This window comes from Pristis pectinata, chromosome 5 (assembly GCF_009764475.1).
Source record: "Pristis pectinata isolate sPriPec2 chromosome 5, sPriPec2.1.pri, whole genome shotgun sequence".
Taxonomy (NCBI): Eukaryota; Metazoa; Chordata; class Chondrichthyes; order Rhinopristiformes; family Pristidae; genus Pristis; species Pristis pectinata.
The window spans coordinates 54,458,791-54,478,146 of NC_067409.1; the positions used below are offsets into that span (position 1 = coordinate 54,458,791).

Sequence of the window (19,356 nt, forward strand, 5' to 3'; positions counted from 1 at the left end):
GGCAATGCCCCAATTTTGGCACAGGTACTTCCTCTGAAATGCATGTTGCTGGAGAGTGCCGGTTAGTGATGTACCAGATAACCAAGCTTTTACTATTGCTGATAACTAAAGAGCACAATAATGATAGTTATATTATCAGTACATGTTAGGTTTATTAGCAGTGTTAAATTTATTATACATTACATACAAACTGTGCTTATTTGACTTCCGTATGTACATAAAAATTGTATCCAGTTATTCCTGCTTCACAGCCATTTTTGGAATTTATTTCCCACAAAACTTTTGGGTTTACTGTATTCAAAATAAAACTGATTAATTTTTGGGTAGCCAGGGAAACAAAAGGATAATAGTTAAGCTTTTTCCTTGAAGCTGAAATGTTTGTTTCATTTCAATAAAAACAAAAGCTGTGAACCAAAATTCACTAAAATTTGTTTCATAAGAGTCACAAGATAGTTGTGCACAAGAAACAGAACTCTGGTTCCAATACAAAATAAACAATGTTGACATATCTAAGGCCTTCATTTTTGCATTTAAAAGTTATTTTAGGGAGACACTTATTACTCTATTTTGATAAAGTATGTCTTCACACAAGGCAAGAGATTATCAGTACTACAGGATTTTTCTCTTTTCAATGTCATCACATATTCCCAATGCAAGAAATAATTGTGTCAGATGTAAAATAAATCTGCCTTAGTTCTAAACCATCAACTCAATTCCTCCATTAAAAGTGCACCCACTTACCCATTTAAGATCATTGACAGTTTAGTTTTCCACAAAATAATTAAATAGAAGATTTGACAAATCTTCAGCTACATTGTGGCGAGAATATAGATGAAACAATTATTTTCATTAATTGAAATATTTAGACAGAGTGCTCATGTTAAGAAGATGTAGTGCTGAGCCAACATTCCTATACATTAAAATATTTCATAAAAATAAATCACTGAGACCATATGGTAACTGAGAACTGGACAGCCAAAGCCAAACCTAGTTGCACAAAATTCTTGGGAGGGAGAACTTTTATCTTGCTTATTTGGGCTGACCCACATTAAAACAGCAACATATTACTACCTCACCAAATGGATTTTCAATTTTTTGTTTTACACAAATTAGTTTTATTCAATTCAGCAAAACTGATTAGAAGCTAGTTCCTTAGTTGAAAAGAGTGTTTATTAATTAGAAGACTACAACTGTCCGAAAATAATTATTTATTGCAATAATAAAAAGAAAAAAAGATTTACAGAGCTTAAATATCTGTCTCTGCAGCATGTTTATTAAAGTACAGGTTAGCCAAATTTGATCCCACACAATATTTTCCACAAACCAGTTTTCTGTATTATCATGCTTAGTATCCATTGCAAGCAAAATAGTACACAAGTGCAATTAATCACTGAGAGTACACAGACTGTAAGGGGTCAATTCTACATGATATTTCTTACATTATTTAAAAGAATTAAATAGAAACTTAGAAGCCCACAATATGATATAAGATGTTTTCCAAGCCACATTCCATAATGCAGTGAAGGTCATGAAGTTTTTGATTCCGAAACAGTATCTTAGGAAATGGCCAGTTATGTACAAAAAACATATCTCAATTACAAATTTGCTTGAGAACCTGTGTTAAGTTGCAGGAATCTGTGGCAAGCCGAATTCATCCACTAGTACACCATCCTGAAAACACAAATAATTCTTAGTATTGGTTAATGAAAAAAATACACTTTAGTGCTGACATGTACAGCTACACAGAGCATATTTAACTGTTTAGTTTGCTGAAGGGCCGCAAGTATTACATACAACATTCAGATAGTGAAATAAGAAAGTAAAAATTCTCATTGAAATGTCATCTATTAAACATATTATCACTCATCATAAACTGCAAAGAGAAGTGCAGCTTTTGCATTACTTAATACAAATGTAGCTGAAGATGCACCCAAGGCTCCACAATGCCATGTCACGCATGGCAGAACAATTTAATAAAATTCAGAAATGCTTGATTGCAAAGGGAAATATACTAGCAGATTATGAAACATACCTTGTTAGTTTTTGCGTCACTTGGAACACCTTCAGGAATAGATGGTGCAGATGCAGCCTCATCTAAATAGGATGAGTCGTCATCAGCTAGAAGCTCATCACCTAGTGCATCCAGCTCTAAATGTACAAAACAAGACAATACAGAGTAAAGAAACAAACAATTTATTACACACATCAGGTCAATGTATAAAACTTTGACTGGGATAAACATGTAATCCATCCTCTTACCCAAATCCTTTCGCTATAGTGCTATAGCGCATAGCGCAAGTCCCATCGTGACACAGAAACTAGTTTTTCTGTCTACTCTGTCAGATAATGTTGGGCAAAAATGATCAGTCATGTGCAAGGAAAAAAAGCACATGCAGACAAAACCACTAATATAATACCTAATCAGCCCATCTCAAATTAAACTATATACAAGTGACCTCTATATTATGGCTGCACGGGTAATGAAAAATCATCCTTCCAAAATTCACAAATCACTTCCAAAAAAATCTGGGATAGGGAATAAAAATTCACTCTCATGGAATAAAAGTGAAAAAATGTGCCGCCTGTACTAATTTTATAAATTTCATTTTAGGTGGAAATGTTCAAATGGAATGTCAGTAAACAGAGGGACTTTGTGGTAGAAGTCCATAGTTCCCCAAAAATGGCAACACAGGTAGATAGGGTGGTGAAGAAGGAATATGGAATGCTTGAATTCATCAGCTTTGGAATGTCATGTTACAGCTTTTTAAAACATTGGCCCACACTTGGCGTACCCTGTGCGTTTTCTGGTCACCTCGTTATAGGAAGGATGTGATTGCACTGGAGTGCAGAGATTCACCAGGATGTTGCCTGAATTGAATCATTTCAGTTACTAGGAGCAGAATGGATAGACTGTTTTCCCCTGTTGTGGAGACGGCCAAGGGAGCATTTGAAAGAGGTATACAAAATTATGAGGGAGATGAATAGGGTAGATAGTAAGAATCTACATCCCCCTTCCCCCCGTGGTGGTGGTGCCTAAAACAAGAGGGCAAAGGTATAAGGAGAGAGATAGGAGGTTTAGAAGGGATCTGAGGGGGAATTTTTGCATACAGGGTATGGTTGGAACTGGGCATGCTGCCTGAAGAGCTGGCGACAGGTACTCCCACAACATTAAAGCAGCATTCAGACAAGCACACAAACTGCGAAAGTACAGAAGACAATGGACCAAATGCGGATAAACAAGATTAATATAAATAAGTACTACGGACATGGTGGGGCAAGAGCCCATTTCTGTGCTGTACGACTGACTCCATTTGCAATATGGAACAGACCAATTTACTGCTGATATATTCATAGAAAAGTACATTTAAATTGGGCAATTCCATGCATAAACCTGTCAAATCAACAAGATGCTTTGTCGATCAATCAAACAGAAGTATAACTTTGTGCTCTAATGTTCAACACTGAGGAAGCAATTGTGTTGACTTAAATGTGTCTAATATTTTCAACAAGATAATTGAAACTATTAAAAACAGTTTCTCTTTTAAGTCTCCACTACCAGCAGTTAGCTTTGCTGGATTCAAGCAAGGGTAGGATATAAGACTGTAACACACAGCTCCAAACTACAATGTGTCAGGGAGCCTCATGAGATTATACTGCAATTATACACAGTTATGATAAACAATGGGGAGTTCATCCTCACCTGCTTCCAGGTCATCCTCATCAATTTCTGGTGTTCCATAACTGCGGCTCAAGGCTTCCTGCACATCATTTGCTTCTTCCATCATGTCTTCTAATTGATCTTGTATGTTCTTGTGGACACCAATAGTGGATAGATATGATCCTCTACTAAATGTAACTGTAACGCTATATTCTGCATTCTGTTTTCCTTTTTTACTACCTCGATGTATTTATGTATGGAGTGATCTGTCTGGTTGGCATTCAAACAAAGCTTTTCACCATATCTCAGTACATGTGACAACAATAAGTACCAATTACCACCCACAGCTTCCCACTCCAAGTCACCATGTGCCTGCTGCCTTTGTCCATTTTGATGGGACAGGTTGCAGGCTCAGCGGAGGAGGTACTGTCTATTTACATGTTTTTCTCTTCCCATGGAGTTTTTAAAAATTATTCGAGATCTAAGTTTCTTTTGAGTAATCATTGGATGTTTCAGAGGAGCACAATGACCTTGAAAGTATTTCGCAGAACAATTTTGTGCTGTGTCAGTGTTTAGAGCGGCAATTATTTTCCTAATGGTGTATCATGTGGATTAATTCTCAACCACTGAATTGGGCAGTGCAGCAGGAGCAAGTCACATTACACAGTGTGGTACAAAATAATCACCCTTGATAGTAAATAATTGCAGGCCAGAATGTACAGAATAACGGGTACTTGACTAAAGTGAAGCTTCAGCGATGTATTTGCCCTAAACTAAACTCGATAAAGTCTTCCAACCTAAGGAATGAATGGGAGCAATCTCACCGAAACAAGCACAGTTCTTACGGGGCTTGACAGGGTGGATGGGTAGCTGAGGTGTCCTTTGGGTGTTGCGATCCGGGGGTAAGGTGGGGGATGGGGGGGGGGGGGAGGTCATAAGCTCAGACATAGGGGCTGGCCATTCAGGACAGATGAGAAAGAATTATTTTCGCCTGGAGGATGGTGAATCTTGGAATTCTCTACCCAAGAGGACTGTGGAGGCCGAGTCACTGAATATTTTGTCCTGCTGTAGGAAGGGTATCATTCAGCTGGAAAGGGTGCAGGAAAGATTCACAAGGATGTTCCCAGGACTGGAGGGCTTTGAGTCTATAAGGAGAGACTGGATAAGCCAAGACCAAGGAGACTGAGGGATGACCATATAGAGGTCTCTAAAATCATGAGGGTCATAGTTCATAGTCACAGTCTTTTTCCCAGGGTAGGGGAGTCTAAAACTAGAGCGGAAGGATTTCAGGTGAGAGCGGAAGGATTTCAGGTGAGAGCGGAAGGATTTCAGGTAGAGAGCGGAAGGATTTCAGGTGAGAGCGGAAGGATTTCAGGTGAGAGCGGAAGGATTTCAGGTGAGAGCGGAAGGATTTCAGGTGAGAGCGGAAGGATTTCAGGTTAGGAGAGCGGAAGGATTTCAGGTGATCTGGGGGGCAAAGTTTTTCATAAAGGGTGGTGGGTGGTGGAGGCAGGTACAATTACAATGTTTAAAAGACATTTGGACAGGCACACGGATAGGAAAGATTTAGAGGGATATGGGCCAAACGCTGGCAATGGGACTCACTCAGGGTTGACAAACTTGGTTGGCTATGGACAAGCTGGGCCAAAGGGCCTGTTTCTGTGCTGTGACTCTATATTCAAATGTTCGGAAAAACAAAGATAATTTGCCACAACAAGTCTACAAAATGTTATCTTACATATTCAAAAGTTTATCTTCTGTATAATTGTAATAATTCAGGAAAGTCAAATCAGATATAACAGCTACTGGAGTCAAAACAATGTGTAGTGTTTCTCAAAGCCAAGTAGTGGGCAACAATTAAATAATCTGACCTCAAGAAGGGTTTTCCATTGCATAAAACAGGTAAATACCTAGTGGAGCAACAGGGCATTGGTTTAGTATTATCTAAATGTCACAGCACCTACAGAAGGCTATCAGGACACTTCATTTGGAAATTAATCAATAGCTAATCTCTTAAACATTTAGTAACATGATGCAGCTACAGTACATAACAAGTCAATTGGAAAAAAAAGCAATGGTGAACAGTTTTGGAGGCAAACCACTAAGCTTGCTAGCCTCACCTTTAAGCAGTGGGGAGGACAAGAGTTCAGATGATAAATAAAATCTTCAAATTAGAATAACAAGTATTTGAACCCTTTTCTGTGACCTGATCCAGCCTTGGATGAATATACTTCAGTGAATTTAGTCAGCATCATATCCATACTTGCATACTTGGATATGATCACCAAGACTAGAGGACTGCAGACTACAATTCACATGTGTAGCCCCAACCACCTTCATTATCAACTCACGTCAGAGGGTGCATGCACCAGGTAAATCTGCAAACCAAAAGTTTAAATGTGAAAACCAAACTCAAAGTTTGCTCTGAACTACTTGGCAACTTAGAAATTTGCATAAATTACTGGCGATCTCAACATCACATCTGGAAAGTGTTCAGTGAATATGAACTACAGGATGTTCATATCCTATTGGTAAGGAGTGAGCTTAGGTTAGCAGTTTTACACAGTTTACAGGATAATGTATTTGATTTTTAGTGCAGAAAATGTAATTGGTAAATTATTTGTACTTATTAAGGAAACCAATGCTGCTGAAATATGTTCAAATCTGTACAAAGTATATTTTTAGACATAAATGGATACCTTATCATGTAGGTGACATAAACAAGCAGGGGCTTCAAGCCTAAGAGGACTTACCATACATATCATATTTTCAAAGCATTATCCAAATGTCATTACACTTCTAATCGTGCTAAACCAATGCCCTTTGTTTCAATGGTTCAAGATGTAGAAATCCCAAGACCAATTCAGGAAGAGGCAGTACCCTGGCTAATTTTTCCTTTCAAATCAATGTGAAAATAGTAACTACTATATAAAAAAATGGCTCCCAACTCTACCTATATAACTTAATCTGAAGAACTATGTTAAAATGCAATACGCACATGACAAGTCAAGGAAAAGAGTTTACGTTAGCTGGTAGAATATTGCTACTCATAAGCTTCCAGAAGAATTACTGCTGCTGACGCAGCACAAAAACAAGACTTGAAAGCAAATTAGGAGACACAAGACACTGCAAGATACTGGAATCTGGAGAGTGACAAACAACCTGCTGGAAGAACTCAGTGGGTCAAGCAGCATCTACGAGGGGAAAGGCTCGTTACGTCAACAATTCTTACCCCTCCCCCCCACCCACAGATGTGGCTTGACCCACAGAGTTCCTCCAGTGAATTGTTTGTAGAAAGCAAATCAACTGGCTGCTTTCTCAGTGAATACTTGTATTTAACCCACAAATTGCAGGAATGCAAAAGAAAAATAAATGAAACACACGAGTAAGATTTAAAAAAAATCAGATACTATCATACACAACACTGAGCAATAAAAAGAAAAAAAGTTAGCAAAGGTTTCTTCAGAGTTGTAGAAGGATGAAACACTTTAAAACAAAACTAGTGGATGCCCACTGAGTTAACTTTACATCTATGACTAATAGATTTGCACTAGATAAAAGTATAATGTCAAAATAGGTGGTTGGAACTTAGATACAATTCAGCCCTTCTCAATTAAAGGCACAACTGGTTTGAGGGGCTGAGTAGCCTACTTGTGTTCCTACAGAGATATTAAGTATGTTGTAAGAAATTCAGGTTTGCAATGTACACTATTCCTTTATCCTGTTACCCACTATCATTTCAATCAGAATTTGTAGCAATTTCTAAACAGAAAGAATATACATCACCTCAATCTGATCAATCTTGACTTGTTTGTAAGCTTTCTTCATTTCCTTGACACCAGTTTTCATTGCCTCCACCTGCACAAGAGATCAGAAGAAACAATAATACCGCACCATTCAGTGAAGTTTAGCTTGACTCCACTGCTATTTCTGTAAGCTGCATACTGTTATCAATAATACAAATTGACTTTGGAGTGTTTAGGTCATGAAATTACAAAGATGTCACAGTTTTTATTTACCATATTCCACTGCATGTATTGTGTTCATATTAAGCATAGTTTTATTCTATTACAAATGAGAAACACCACAGACATGCAGAGATATTCCATATTACCGTAGTCTTTGTGTCTTTCAATGACTGAATGGTATAGTTGGCTTGCTCCATGTTAAATGACTGCTGCATCAGGTTGTCCCTCTGTTGCTCGTACCTATTAATGAAAACCAGATACATTCAAAACATTTTACTGGTTAAGTTATTTTGAACACTAATCTGTATTTAAACAAAAATACTCACATTCTCTTCTGCTTTAAAACTCGCATTGCTTTCTGCTTTACCATATTCTGGAAAGTAAACAAAGAACCATATTTGAGTATGTTTACAGTTAATCCCAAGCGCTGGCTTTCAACAAGAAACACATAGAATTCCTCTTAATGAAATCAGAGCCAGATCTCAAGAATGGATATTTGTGAAGCACTTAATTAAACCCTTAAATAATAATCCCATCATTTATTAGATGTCGCCTGGTACTGTTTAGTTCCAGTTCTCAGACTACTATCGGTTCAATGTGTGTCTTGAATTATAAATACTTGCAAATAGAAAAATGTTTTCATCTCATGCTGATGAGTAATGATAGGTGGAGCTCAAAAAGTCATTTCTACCACCAAAATATTTTAAATACTTGCCTTTGATGCACCCTCTCTCATTTTCTTCATCTGGTCTTGTATTTGGCTAATTCAACATCAAGCCTAGCGATTTTCTTATCAATAGATTCTGCTCTTCCATCAACCTGAACAAAAAAGAAACACCAAAGACTTGGTTTTCTATCATTCCTTCACTGCAGTGGAAGAGGAAGATAAAGACAGTAATAACTCTCAGTATCACGCAGGGAGGGGGCAGGGCAAATGGAGCAAAACACTAAAACACTCAAGTGAAACAAAACAAACAACCCTGACGGTATGCTAATGAACTCCCAATGAAAGGTGTTAAGAGGACAGAAAGTGAGAAAGGGAAATAAATAAAATAGGAAACAGTATGCTTGAAAACCATTGAAGAGGGTACATATATATCTTCACTTTACTAGTGAAAGTTCAGCTACAAATGTACTAACAGACGCTTCTATTATACCTCATAGATTTGAACTTCAGAAAATTCGACCTTTCCAAAAATTAACTTAGTATAAATGCATGCGATCACAAAGTGATTTAGCAGTGGAACTTGCTGCTGCCACTCAAAATACTAAGGATGATTTTTGGATGGCATCACACTTGAAATTACTTTCATATGTTTCACTGTTACTAGGCCCAGCAAATAAATGCCAACATAGTTTAAACAGGAAAAAGCAAGGTAGGCTGACATCGATTTTCATGTACCTAAAAATACTGCTTTCTTACGGGAAAAACATTGCCCAGAGAAGTGAAACTACCCAAATGGCCTCAGTTCTCTTGGACTAAGAAAAGGAAGAAAAAAAATAGACACTCCTTCCTATTAGTCCATACTCTTCTTTAAAAGAGAACATGTAGTGTACCTGCAGCAACTTAGATAAAGCGCATTCCCATCAATTCAGCAGAGACACAAGAGACTGCAGATGCTGGAATTGTGGAGCAACAAACAATGTGCTAAAGAACTCAGTAAGTCATGCAGCATCTGTGGGAGGAAAGAAGTTGTCAACATTACGGGTCAAAATGTCCTGATGCAGGGTTTCAACCCAAAAAGTCGACAATTTTTTTTCCTCCCATAGATGCTGCATGAGTCGCTGAGTTCCTCCAGCACATTGTTTGTTGCCTCATCAATTCAGCTGACGACACCCATGTACCAAGAACTGATTACATAACAGAAATGCAGTTTCTGTTATGTAACCTATTAAGTGGAAGAAATGTGTGCCCTTGGTTTTAATACACAGCTCTTTAGTTATTTATGGTAGAGATCCTAGCATCTTCTTGTCAGAATCAAATCAGGAGTGTGAATCTGTCGTCATGCCTGGTTTGACTGAAAAATATTAATAGAATTCTATTACAAACAGCGCTTTACACAGGGGTAAAGCTGGAAAATGGAACTCACTTGCAAGCATAATCTACACTTCCTGGTAACCAGTTAGAATAAGTACAAATTATGCTACCACAGACTAACTTTTATTAAATAAAAACAATATGATATATCAATGTAAATCACATTCTACTTTAGCAAAACTTTAATTGAACAGCAGAAGCAGCCTGGAATCAGCATGGGCACTCCTGTATGAAAATATGATATCTGAGGAGACTTAATGCTTATCTGACAACACCCAGAATTCCACTGACTGCATGGAGATCAGCGTTCTTTGTTGATGGGTGCAAGGAGAAAGCTACCAGTTATTGGCAGTTACTGCTTCAAAATGACTGAACCGTTCTGTTTATGTGGCATAGTAAGGTTTATGGGTAGAACTTGAAGCTTCCATTGAGAAAACCAAAGGATTTACCCATATGTAAAGAATTATAATCACCACGGAATATGCCACTGCCTTATTTCGTCAAAAGTCTAAATTTCCAATTTTATGCAAGAGTTTTAGTTGTTTTACCATCAAAACTAACAGCTGTGCATGTTGCATAATTTAGCCCTGAGAATACTATTGGATTTTGATTCAGAAACCTACCCACTGGATTCCTGCCATCCCCCACTCTACCACCTCAGTTCCAACACTTAAAGCTTTTGTCAATTAACATTACCCTTGTGTTGACTGAATATCCAATTTAAAAAGCATACATTTTAAAAATGAGGTGCAAGTTCCTCAAAGTGATAAATCTATTGGATTTTATGATTGGGAATGAAAGGAAGAGAGACAAACTTTGCATTGAACCCACTTCTATAAATTCTAGAATGTGACCTTTCTCTCAGTCATAGAAATATTGACTTCATCATGTATGCTTGCATTTCAAATGTTGTTACTGGTAAGCAACTTTACAGTTCTGTAAAGAAAACTAGTTCCTAAACCGCAGTCCCCATAGAAGCAATAAGCAATGATCTGTAATTACCGTGCCCCCCCCCACCTCCCACAGCAAATGGTCCAAGTCACACTTCATTCCAAAAATCTGCTCATCCTAATCCAATTGAACTTCTTGCATTATGTGACCTGAAACATGTTTGTTTTTCTTTTACTTCTGTAGAAATAAGGAAACAAAGGTGAGCAAAGACAACAAATGAAGAAATTAAGGCAAAATCAAAGGACAAAAAAGGTAGAAGCAGAGTATTACTCTCATGTGACAGATATGCAAATTTATTGGTGTGCAGAATGTCACTGCTGAAACCTTTAGTTCTTTGGAGCAGCAGGAGGAAAGTATAGTCTGTACATTTGTTTGTCAGTCTCCCCCAACACTACATTCATCCAGATATAAATACAAACAGAGCATTATCCAGAATTGCCCACTTCCATCTTGAAACATTAGCTCACACAATATATTAACATTTTTGTGCAGCAAGATCCTAATCAGAAATGGCAAAACATATACAAATTAACCTCTTATTGGAACAATATTATTTTGCTTGATAATGTTGTTAAGGCAAACTAGTTCTAAAACTATCCAGGGCACCAATCCTGATGTTATATGCATTGCCAGTTTCATAAGTACAGAACTCCATGCTAACTGATGATTCAGAAACTCTATAATAGAAAGCAAGCATCCTCCCTAATCAATAATGCAAATTTCCCTCCAATCAGGAAACATTAGATCTTTCTTGTGCTACAAACACATCTACAACATGATAGATTCTTTATGCATAACTTAGAATTTTTAAATAACAACCATTATGCCCCCAAGGCAACTCTCAATTTGTCAACATCAACTTCCTACCTTACTATAACCTTTAAAGCCTCAATAAATGCTTCCAAATGCTCTTGCAAAAAAATTACTGTCTGCTTCATTCATCTCTGCTTTACCTACTCTCTAACTTTATTACTATCCACCTCAAGAATATCCATTCAACTTCCCTTCTTACTCCTTTCATTTCCCTTTGTATTTAAAATTTTATCATTTTGTCCATTTGGCCTGAATCATTTTTAGTTACCTTCAGTGCACTAAATTTCAATTAGTTTTTCTCAAAGGTTTCTATTTTTCTGGAAATTATTCAGCACAACTTCTTCACACTCCATGAAATATGATGTCAGGAATCAGTTTTTATTGTTTTAACTCAGTGTCATCAACAACAGAGACACAAGAGATTCTACAGATGCTGGAATCTGGAGCAATACACACAAGATGCTGGTCCTGATGAAGAGTCCTGACCTGAAATGTCGACTGTTTATTTCTCTCCACAGATGCTGCCTGACCTGCTGAGTTCCTCCAGCATTTTGTGTGTATTGATCCTCTCAAGAACAATGTTTTATATCAAGTTTTACTTATTAAGCACAAGTCAAATCAAAAGCTGAAAATTCAACTAAATCAAAAGACAGACAAGTCCAAATGCTGCAAATCTGAAATCAAACTGAAAATTCTGGAAACCCTCAGCAAGTTAGGTATTGTGGGGAGAACAGTGGTCTCTTTATTGGAATATGTAGATTTTACAGTAAGACATTTAACAAGGATTGCAACAAATAAAAGGAAAAAAATGAATATTGTTAAAGTGGAATATTTACCCTTAAGTGGAAAACAAGAGATTTATTAACCCCTACATTTAATCAAATCCATACTTTAAAGACAAAATCAAAAGAATTTAATATTAATTAAATAATCATAACAGTACTTCTGGGGAAACAGCAAGAGCTAAGTTTACATTTGTTTAGATACGGGCCCTACCACCATCACACAGGACACCCTTTTTGGGTCTGACAATATTCATTTGGATTTGAAAGTTCTTCACACATTTAGAGAGATTAATCAGAATAATGAAACTGACAGGAAGCCAGCAGTCTTCATTAAATAAATACAAGTGCACAGGAAGCCAAAGGTAGATCTAAAGTGCAAGGGAAGACTTCTGGCCAAAACAAGTAGGTATGATTATCCTACCAAATGTTTCGCAACTGAAACTTACATTTGTCTATTCACCCCAGAGATACTGCCCAATCTTTTGCAGATATCCAGCAATTTACTCTTAGTTCATGCCACTCTCTTTCAGGAGCACATAACCTGAAGAAATTTGGTTCCTCTCATTGATGCAATTTTACTTTTATTGATATGCATTTTCCTTCACAAGCCATGTACTTCCACTGCATTTCTTGGCACCTAGTTCCAGTTCCAAATCATTGCCGGTGAACTCTAGCTCAGATTTCACCCATCAATACTGTTAAATCTGTTACATTCATTTCTCCTCTAACCACTACCCACAGAATTTGTCCTCTCTGCTATTTGTGGATACAAGTATATCCTCTCCTCAACAATAGAGAGTTGTCCTGATCAGAACTCCACATCAACCTTTGCTTCATCCAGCATTTCAACCAAATAATTCAATTCTTTTGTGCAGCAAGAACACAAGCTTCAGTAAATGTTGGAAACCATCCAATCTCATAGCTTTCTCTTCCTATTAACTTCATTCCAAACCTATTTTTTCTTCTGAACTCTACCCATGTGAATTTCTCTATTCTCATCCATTCCTCTAAGCCTAAACAATTCATTAGCAGCAGGGGCTTAAGCTTCATCTTTCCTGGACGGCTCACTGCAGCCAGTTTTTACACATTACTCCTCTCATTTAAACCTGAAATACTGTGGTTCCTACTGACAGTGCAGCCTTCTCTACAGCGAGGACATGAAACAAATTAGGTGGCCACTTTCCAAATACCTGTGTTCTGTCCATTAAGCACAACCTAGTCACACACCTTAAAATTCCTATTGTCACCCATCAGTTTTGGCTTTCCATGCTGTTCTAAAGAAGAATAAGGAACAGCACTATGTCTTTTTTTTTAAATTAAACATTTTGCAGCCCTCCTAATTTAAAGCTGACTTCAATAACTTCCCATTTTACCTCTGTTCATGATTTTTTTTTCTGAACAATAAAGCACCTGTGACAATGCAATAAGTGTACAGGTCTTTCCAGGCAAGAGGTAAAGGAAATGGTGTTGGGTTAGGGCTCTCTATCCAAGTTCTGGGTTGGCAGGGCAGGTTGCATCCTTGGTGTCATCCCATTCTTCTCCTAGTTCCTACAGCTTCTCCATCCTCTTACTTCTAGAGAAAGTGCAAGACCTACCACATCCTCAGTTTTTCAAATCTCTGGATCACACAGATATCTTTAATTTCTCTTAATGTCCCCCCCCCCCAATGTTCTTGCATACATTTTTAAGAAAAACCTGCAAGATTACCCAAGAGATGCTAGAAGGTGCATCTCCTTCCTTTCGAGCTTTAAATGTGACTCATCTGCAATACCCTCAGGTTCAGATCTAACATTTGCAACAGGGTAACGAAGTTGTCCATTTCTTCCACAGATCCTGTCCAACCTCCTGAATATTTCCAGCATTTTATGTTTAAAGTTTCCAGTGTGGAACAACCAAATATTAAGAACAAATACAACATAACGACTGGATAGCAAGATGCTGAAAATGAAGAGAGCTTGTCAACATTGTTGTCATAAGAAAGGCAAAGAAATGTACAGGTCCAAATAAGTAAAACTTTCACTTCCTTCAAATCTCAAGCTTACATTCCTGCCTATTTCTCACCGGATCAGATGACACTATTAGGTATTGCAAGTTCACACCACAGTGGGGTGGGGAGGGACAGGAAGGAGTTAGAATTCCTGTATGAGTAATTAGCAATCTTTTTTTTCCTTTATCACTAAATCTTAATATCTAAACATTACTATCTTTTATTAAATGAAAGGTATTACATTCTGATAAGAAAATACATAGGTAGCAAGTTACATTGAAAATATGAATCTAAAGAGGGCGGGGAGCAAAGGAACCTGGAAGTACAAATTATTAAAAAAGAACAACACAGAGCAGTAATTAAAAAGGAAGCCAACCGAGAGAATTTCTTTCTGAAGGGAAAGAACTGAAAACCTTGGTTGGACTGCATTTAGACTACTTCCTACAGTTCCTGGTCACATTTTAAAAGCTTTCCAGGAGTGGAGTTAGTCATCAGAACTGATTGGCAACTGCACTCCAAAAGCTCGATCACTGGAACCTTAGTTGAGCTGCAGTACACAGACATTTGTGTTTGCCAATCTCATAGGCACCTTCGACACGTTCACTGAAACCTAAAGCATACGAGGATGAGAATACATTCAATATGCGCAAGAGAAAGGTTCTCCACCAACCTACCCCCACTGTACCATGCTGCCCTCAGAGTAAAGGTTCATGGAAAACACAGACCAATTCTCATGTACTGGGAGGCACCTCTCAGTGAAAGCAGACGTCGATGAAGACGATTGTGAATTTCATCAAAGCCACAGCACAGACTTTGATCAATTGAGGGAAGAGGTGCATGAATATCAAGACCTCAGACTTTGTACCAAACTCATGGTCAGTGCTTCCTGCCGTACATACCTACAGCAAACACCCCAAAACACTAGAAAGACATCAGCAACTATATAACTGCAAAATTTTCCAAATTCATCAGAAAGATAAGCAAACCAATGTCAACGTCCACTCACAAGCCAAAACCAGGCATTGAGGGCCTAGTTACACTCAGCAAGCTCTGTTGACCATGTCATTTGCATGACAAACTCTAGACTCTTGAAACAGATACTCTATTGAGCTTTGTCACAGAAAGACAAGCAGACAGAAAAATGTGCTCAAAGCCTCCTTTAAAAAAATGCAGTATTTCCACTGATTCTTGGGAATCCCTGGCCCAAAGTGGAGAAGATGCATTTGGGTCAATGATCAAGGAGCACAAAGAAGCCCTACGTAAATGGCAGGAGTGCACCACCTCACAAACTACCCACCCACTCGTCCCATCAGACATCTCCTGTCTGACCTGTGGGGGTATCGATAGTTCCCACGGTCATCGTAGAAACCGCAAAACCAGGCGAGGAGCAAGTCATCCTGAATCCAGAGGAACTGCCCAAGGAGAATAAAAAGGACGTACAGGCAGTGGAGAAGGTGCAAGAAAGATTTACAAGGATGACACCAGATCTGCATTGGATTACACCTATCAAGAGAGAAGGCATCTCCCTTGCACACAATGCGTAGGAAGACATGGTTTATTAAGCGTGCAAGTGTTATTCCCAATGAACCAATATATCCACCATAAATATGCGAAGTGTGGGGTAGTCACCAACACATATCCTGAGGGGTAAAGGAGGAGGTTGCTGAGACCGGAGTGACAGCGATGGCTTCGGACTTCCCACTATTTATCCGGAGTTCTCCGTGCTCTCCGCGAAAAATCTCTGCTCATCCGGTGCGGAAACCCGGACTGAACGCAGGCCTCCGGGGGCCGGGGAGGCTCCAGCCCGGATCCCTCCCCAGTGAAGCCTGAGACGCGCCAGGCCGCTCCCCGGCGGCCGGCCCCGCCGTCACCCAGCCCAGGGCAGCCTTCACCGGGCCCCGTGTGCTCGACCCACCCGCTGCCGGTACACTCACATTGCCGATACAGTCCGTCAGGTTGGGCGGAGGACCTTTGGGCTTGGCTCGTCCGAACAGCCGATTCATGGCGACTGAGAGTTGGGGACAAAAGCAAAACAAAATCCCACCCGACCCAGCGGCGTCGCGTCACAGTGGTCGTGGGCGGGGGCGAAAACACGGGATTAATGACGCGATACGCACGGAAGACACTTCCTATGACATCATCCCGTAACACGCGCGACGTATTGCCAGGCGAGTGGCTGCAGTACCTCATTTGGTACAACGGGGGGCGGTGTAGAGCAGTGGGGCGTTTGTTGGCTCAATGAAGCAAGTCCTGAGCTTTCAAGGTGCACCTAAAGCTGAAAATAAACGCGCAGAAGATCGGTCGACAAGTAAGCAAATGCTCTGACTTGCACTTCTTCTTAGGCAATCCTGTTGCGCCCAGAATGACTTGCTTCCACTTCAGTTCTGAGGTGGCTGAAGATTCCTGGGTGGGATTGCCAGAATCTGCCACAGCTGCGGGAGAAGAGACTCAAGGTGCTCAGTGCTTTCCCAGATGCTCCTTCTCCATTCTTTAGTGATCACTGGCTAGGGATTCCCATGCTGATTTTTAAATATTTTTTCAAGGAGACATTGAGAATGCCCTTAAAATGTTCCCTTGGTGCTCCTGAAAATCTCTTGCTGTGGTAGACCTTGGAGTGCTTATTTTGGGAGTCATGTAGAAGACATGTTGGCAATATCGCTCACCCTCTGCAGCTATCTGACTGTGATCACAGCCTTGATCCTGGGAATGTTGGTCTGGGAAAGGATATCAGTATTGGTTTAATTATCCTGCTAATGGATTTGGAGGATTTTGCAAAAATGTGGTACATCTCCAGTGCCTTGAGGTGCCTCCTGCAGGTTGTCCATGTTTCTGTAGCATTTGAGAGCACAGGGATCACCACTGCTCTGTAAACTAAAAGCCTGGTGCCAGGTTTCAAGTTTTGGTCTTCCCTCAAGTGGCCAAAGTGGTAATGCTGAATTTTGTTATTAATGTCTAGCTTTGCTGAGAGATGTGAAAAGTGATCCACATTTTCCAGGACCTTGATTGTCAGGAAGAGTGGTTAAGTGGGGAGATGGGTGAGGACCCTTGTCTTCCAGATATCTGGGATAAAGCTCAACCTCCCACTGGCTTCAGTGAAGGAGCCAACAATGATTTGGAACCCTTCCAAATGTGCACATACACAAACGGACACTAAAATATTGATTAAGATTCGGTGAGCTTGAATCTTGATTCTGGAGTGGGGACAGTGAAGGATGAACAACTTCCCATCATCCTGTGGATTAACTCCACTCTAGTAGAGTGCTTGTTGTGAGGTATAGTATTAAATTTTTTAAAAAATTTTATTTACAGCGTGGTAACAGGCCCTTCCAGCCCAACGAGTCCGTGCCGCCCATTTTTTAAACCCAAATTAACCTACCCATACGTCTTTGGAATGTGGGAGGAAACCGGAGCTCCCGGAGGAAACCCACGCAGACACGGGAGAACGTACAAACTCCTTACTGACAGCGACGGGAATTGAACCCCGATCGCTGGCACTGTAATAGCGTCATGCCAACCACAACGCTACCGTGCCGCCCCTGTGGACTGCAATAATAACACACCTTTGTTTGACCTCATTCTGCACAGGGATTGGGTCTGTGGTAAGAATCATAGCTTGCATGTTATCATGTGGAAAATAATGATAATGAATTTCTGAGGACAGCAAAACTTAAGAAGGATTCTTCATAATCCTCGGACACTGTTAAGGTCGGCACAGTGATGGGGCCAGTAGAGCTGCTGCCTCACATCTCCAGCGCTGCAAGTACAATCCTGACCTCTAGTGCCCTCTGAGTGGAGTTTGCATGTCCTCCCTGTGACTGTGTGGGTTTCTCTGTGTGCTCTGTTTTCCTCCAGCATCCCAAAGACATGTAGGTTGGTCAGTTAATTGGCCTCTGCAAATTGCCACTAATGTGCAGGTGTGTGGTAGGACCTTGATGGGGCGGGGGGGGGGGGGGGTGGAGTGGTGCAGCTGATGAGAATATGGAGACAATAAAATGGTTTAGGGTAAGATTAATGGATGATGGGGACTTGGTGGGCCAATGAGCCTGTTTCTGTGCTGTATTTTACTATGGCTCTATAAAAAGCCCCTGGACAGGGGTTGGTGCTGCTTTCTACATTTTTCTTGGATTTGTCATTTGATGAACATCATCTATATTCAAGACTGGAGTCTGCACTGCAAAACTGGGAGCTGCTGGACACTGGGAAAGGTGGCTGTGGAGGATTCTTGTAAAGTGTTTCCCTGTGGAAGACATTAAGGAGACCCGTCTGCAATTACTGCAGTTGGAATTGTCTCCTTTCTTGAAGATTCTCATGATTATGGTATATCTGAGATACTTAGGCATGGTCTGTTCTTACCAGATGAGGGACATGAGGTCATGAATTTGCAGCAGAAGTACTTCTCCATAATGTTTTAGTACATAGGCAAGAGTTTAGTCTGCTTCAGAGGTCTTGTTATTTTTCTACTGCTGGGTAGCCTTTTCAACCTCTTGCTGAGCTGGGGTACCAGCCAAATTGTAATGGGTAGTGCACTGTGGGGTGGAATCAAGAACATTTGCATAAAAGACCAGAGGAATATTGGCAACAGAAATCTTGGAGCTCATGTAGCTGTGGGTGTTCAGATAGGACATGAGAGGGCTAGATTTCACAGTTGGTTGTGACCGTTTCCTAAGGGTCAAAGATCCACATTGCTTCATATCTTTTGAAATTCTTACTGGGGGAAGACTTTTAGATTAATATAACAGGAAGAGAAAAAGTGGGCTGCAGGAAACAATTACTTTCCTAGCTCTTCTCTGCAGATAAACTAGAAGAAAGAAGGATTAGAGAGATAGGAAACTAGTGTCAGTACTTTGAACATTTGGGGTTCAGCAGAGGTCGTCCCCCTTTGTCAGTCACCCAGTCACTTGCACCGAGTAGATTCACTGAGGCTGCTGCCAATTGTCTTGGGTTGTGCTACTCACAAGATCATTCATATTTCTCAAGGGTGCCAGAGGATAAAGTGCAGGAAGTGGAAAATGGAGTACGTGAATGGAGCTTTCAGAAGTGTCAGCTTTTGGTCTGGGCAAAGGTCTCCTGGACTTGTCCATGAAAGCGAGCAGAGTATCAAACCCACGTGCATCCACTGCAATCTCCAAAAGTGGCGGACGGCAGAGTGCTTCATT

The 19,356-nt window shown here is 39.9% G+C and overlaps 1 protein-coding gene across 1 annotated transcript; it reads right to left on the minus strand.

Moving 5' to 3' along the window:
* Positions 1-1,191: 1,191 nt before the first annotated feature.
* On the minus strand, positions 1,192-16,300 carry chmp5b (charged multivesicular body protein 5b). The gene is given in 9 exon segments (XM_052016750.1): positions 1,192-1,671; positions 2,033-2,148; positions 3,701-3,809; positions 7,445-7,516; positions 7,773-7,866; positions 7,953-7,999; positions 8,342-8,379; positions 8,382-8,445; positions 16,135-16,300. Coding segments are annotated over 9 exon segments (660 nt in total). The 5' UTR covers positions 16,204-16,300; the 3' UTR covers positions 1,192-1,620.
* Positions 16,301-19,356: the final 3,056 nt, after the last annotated feature.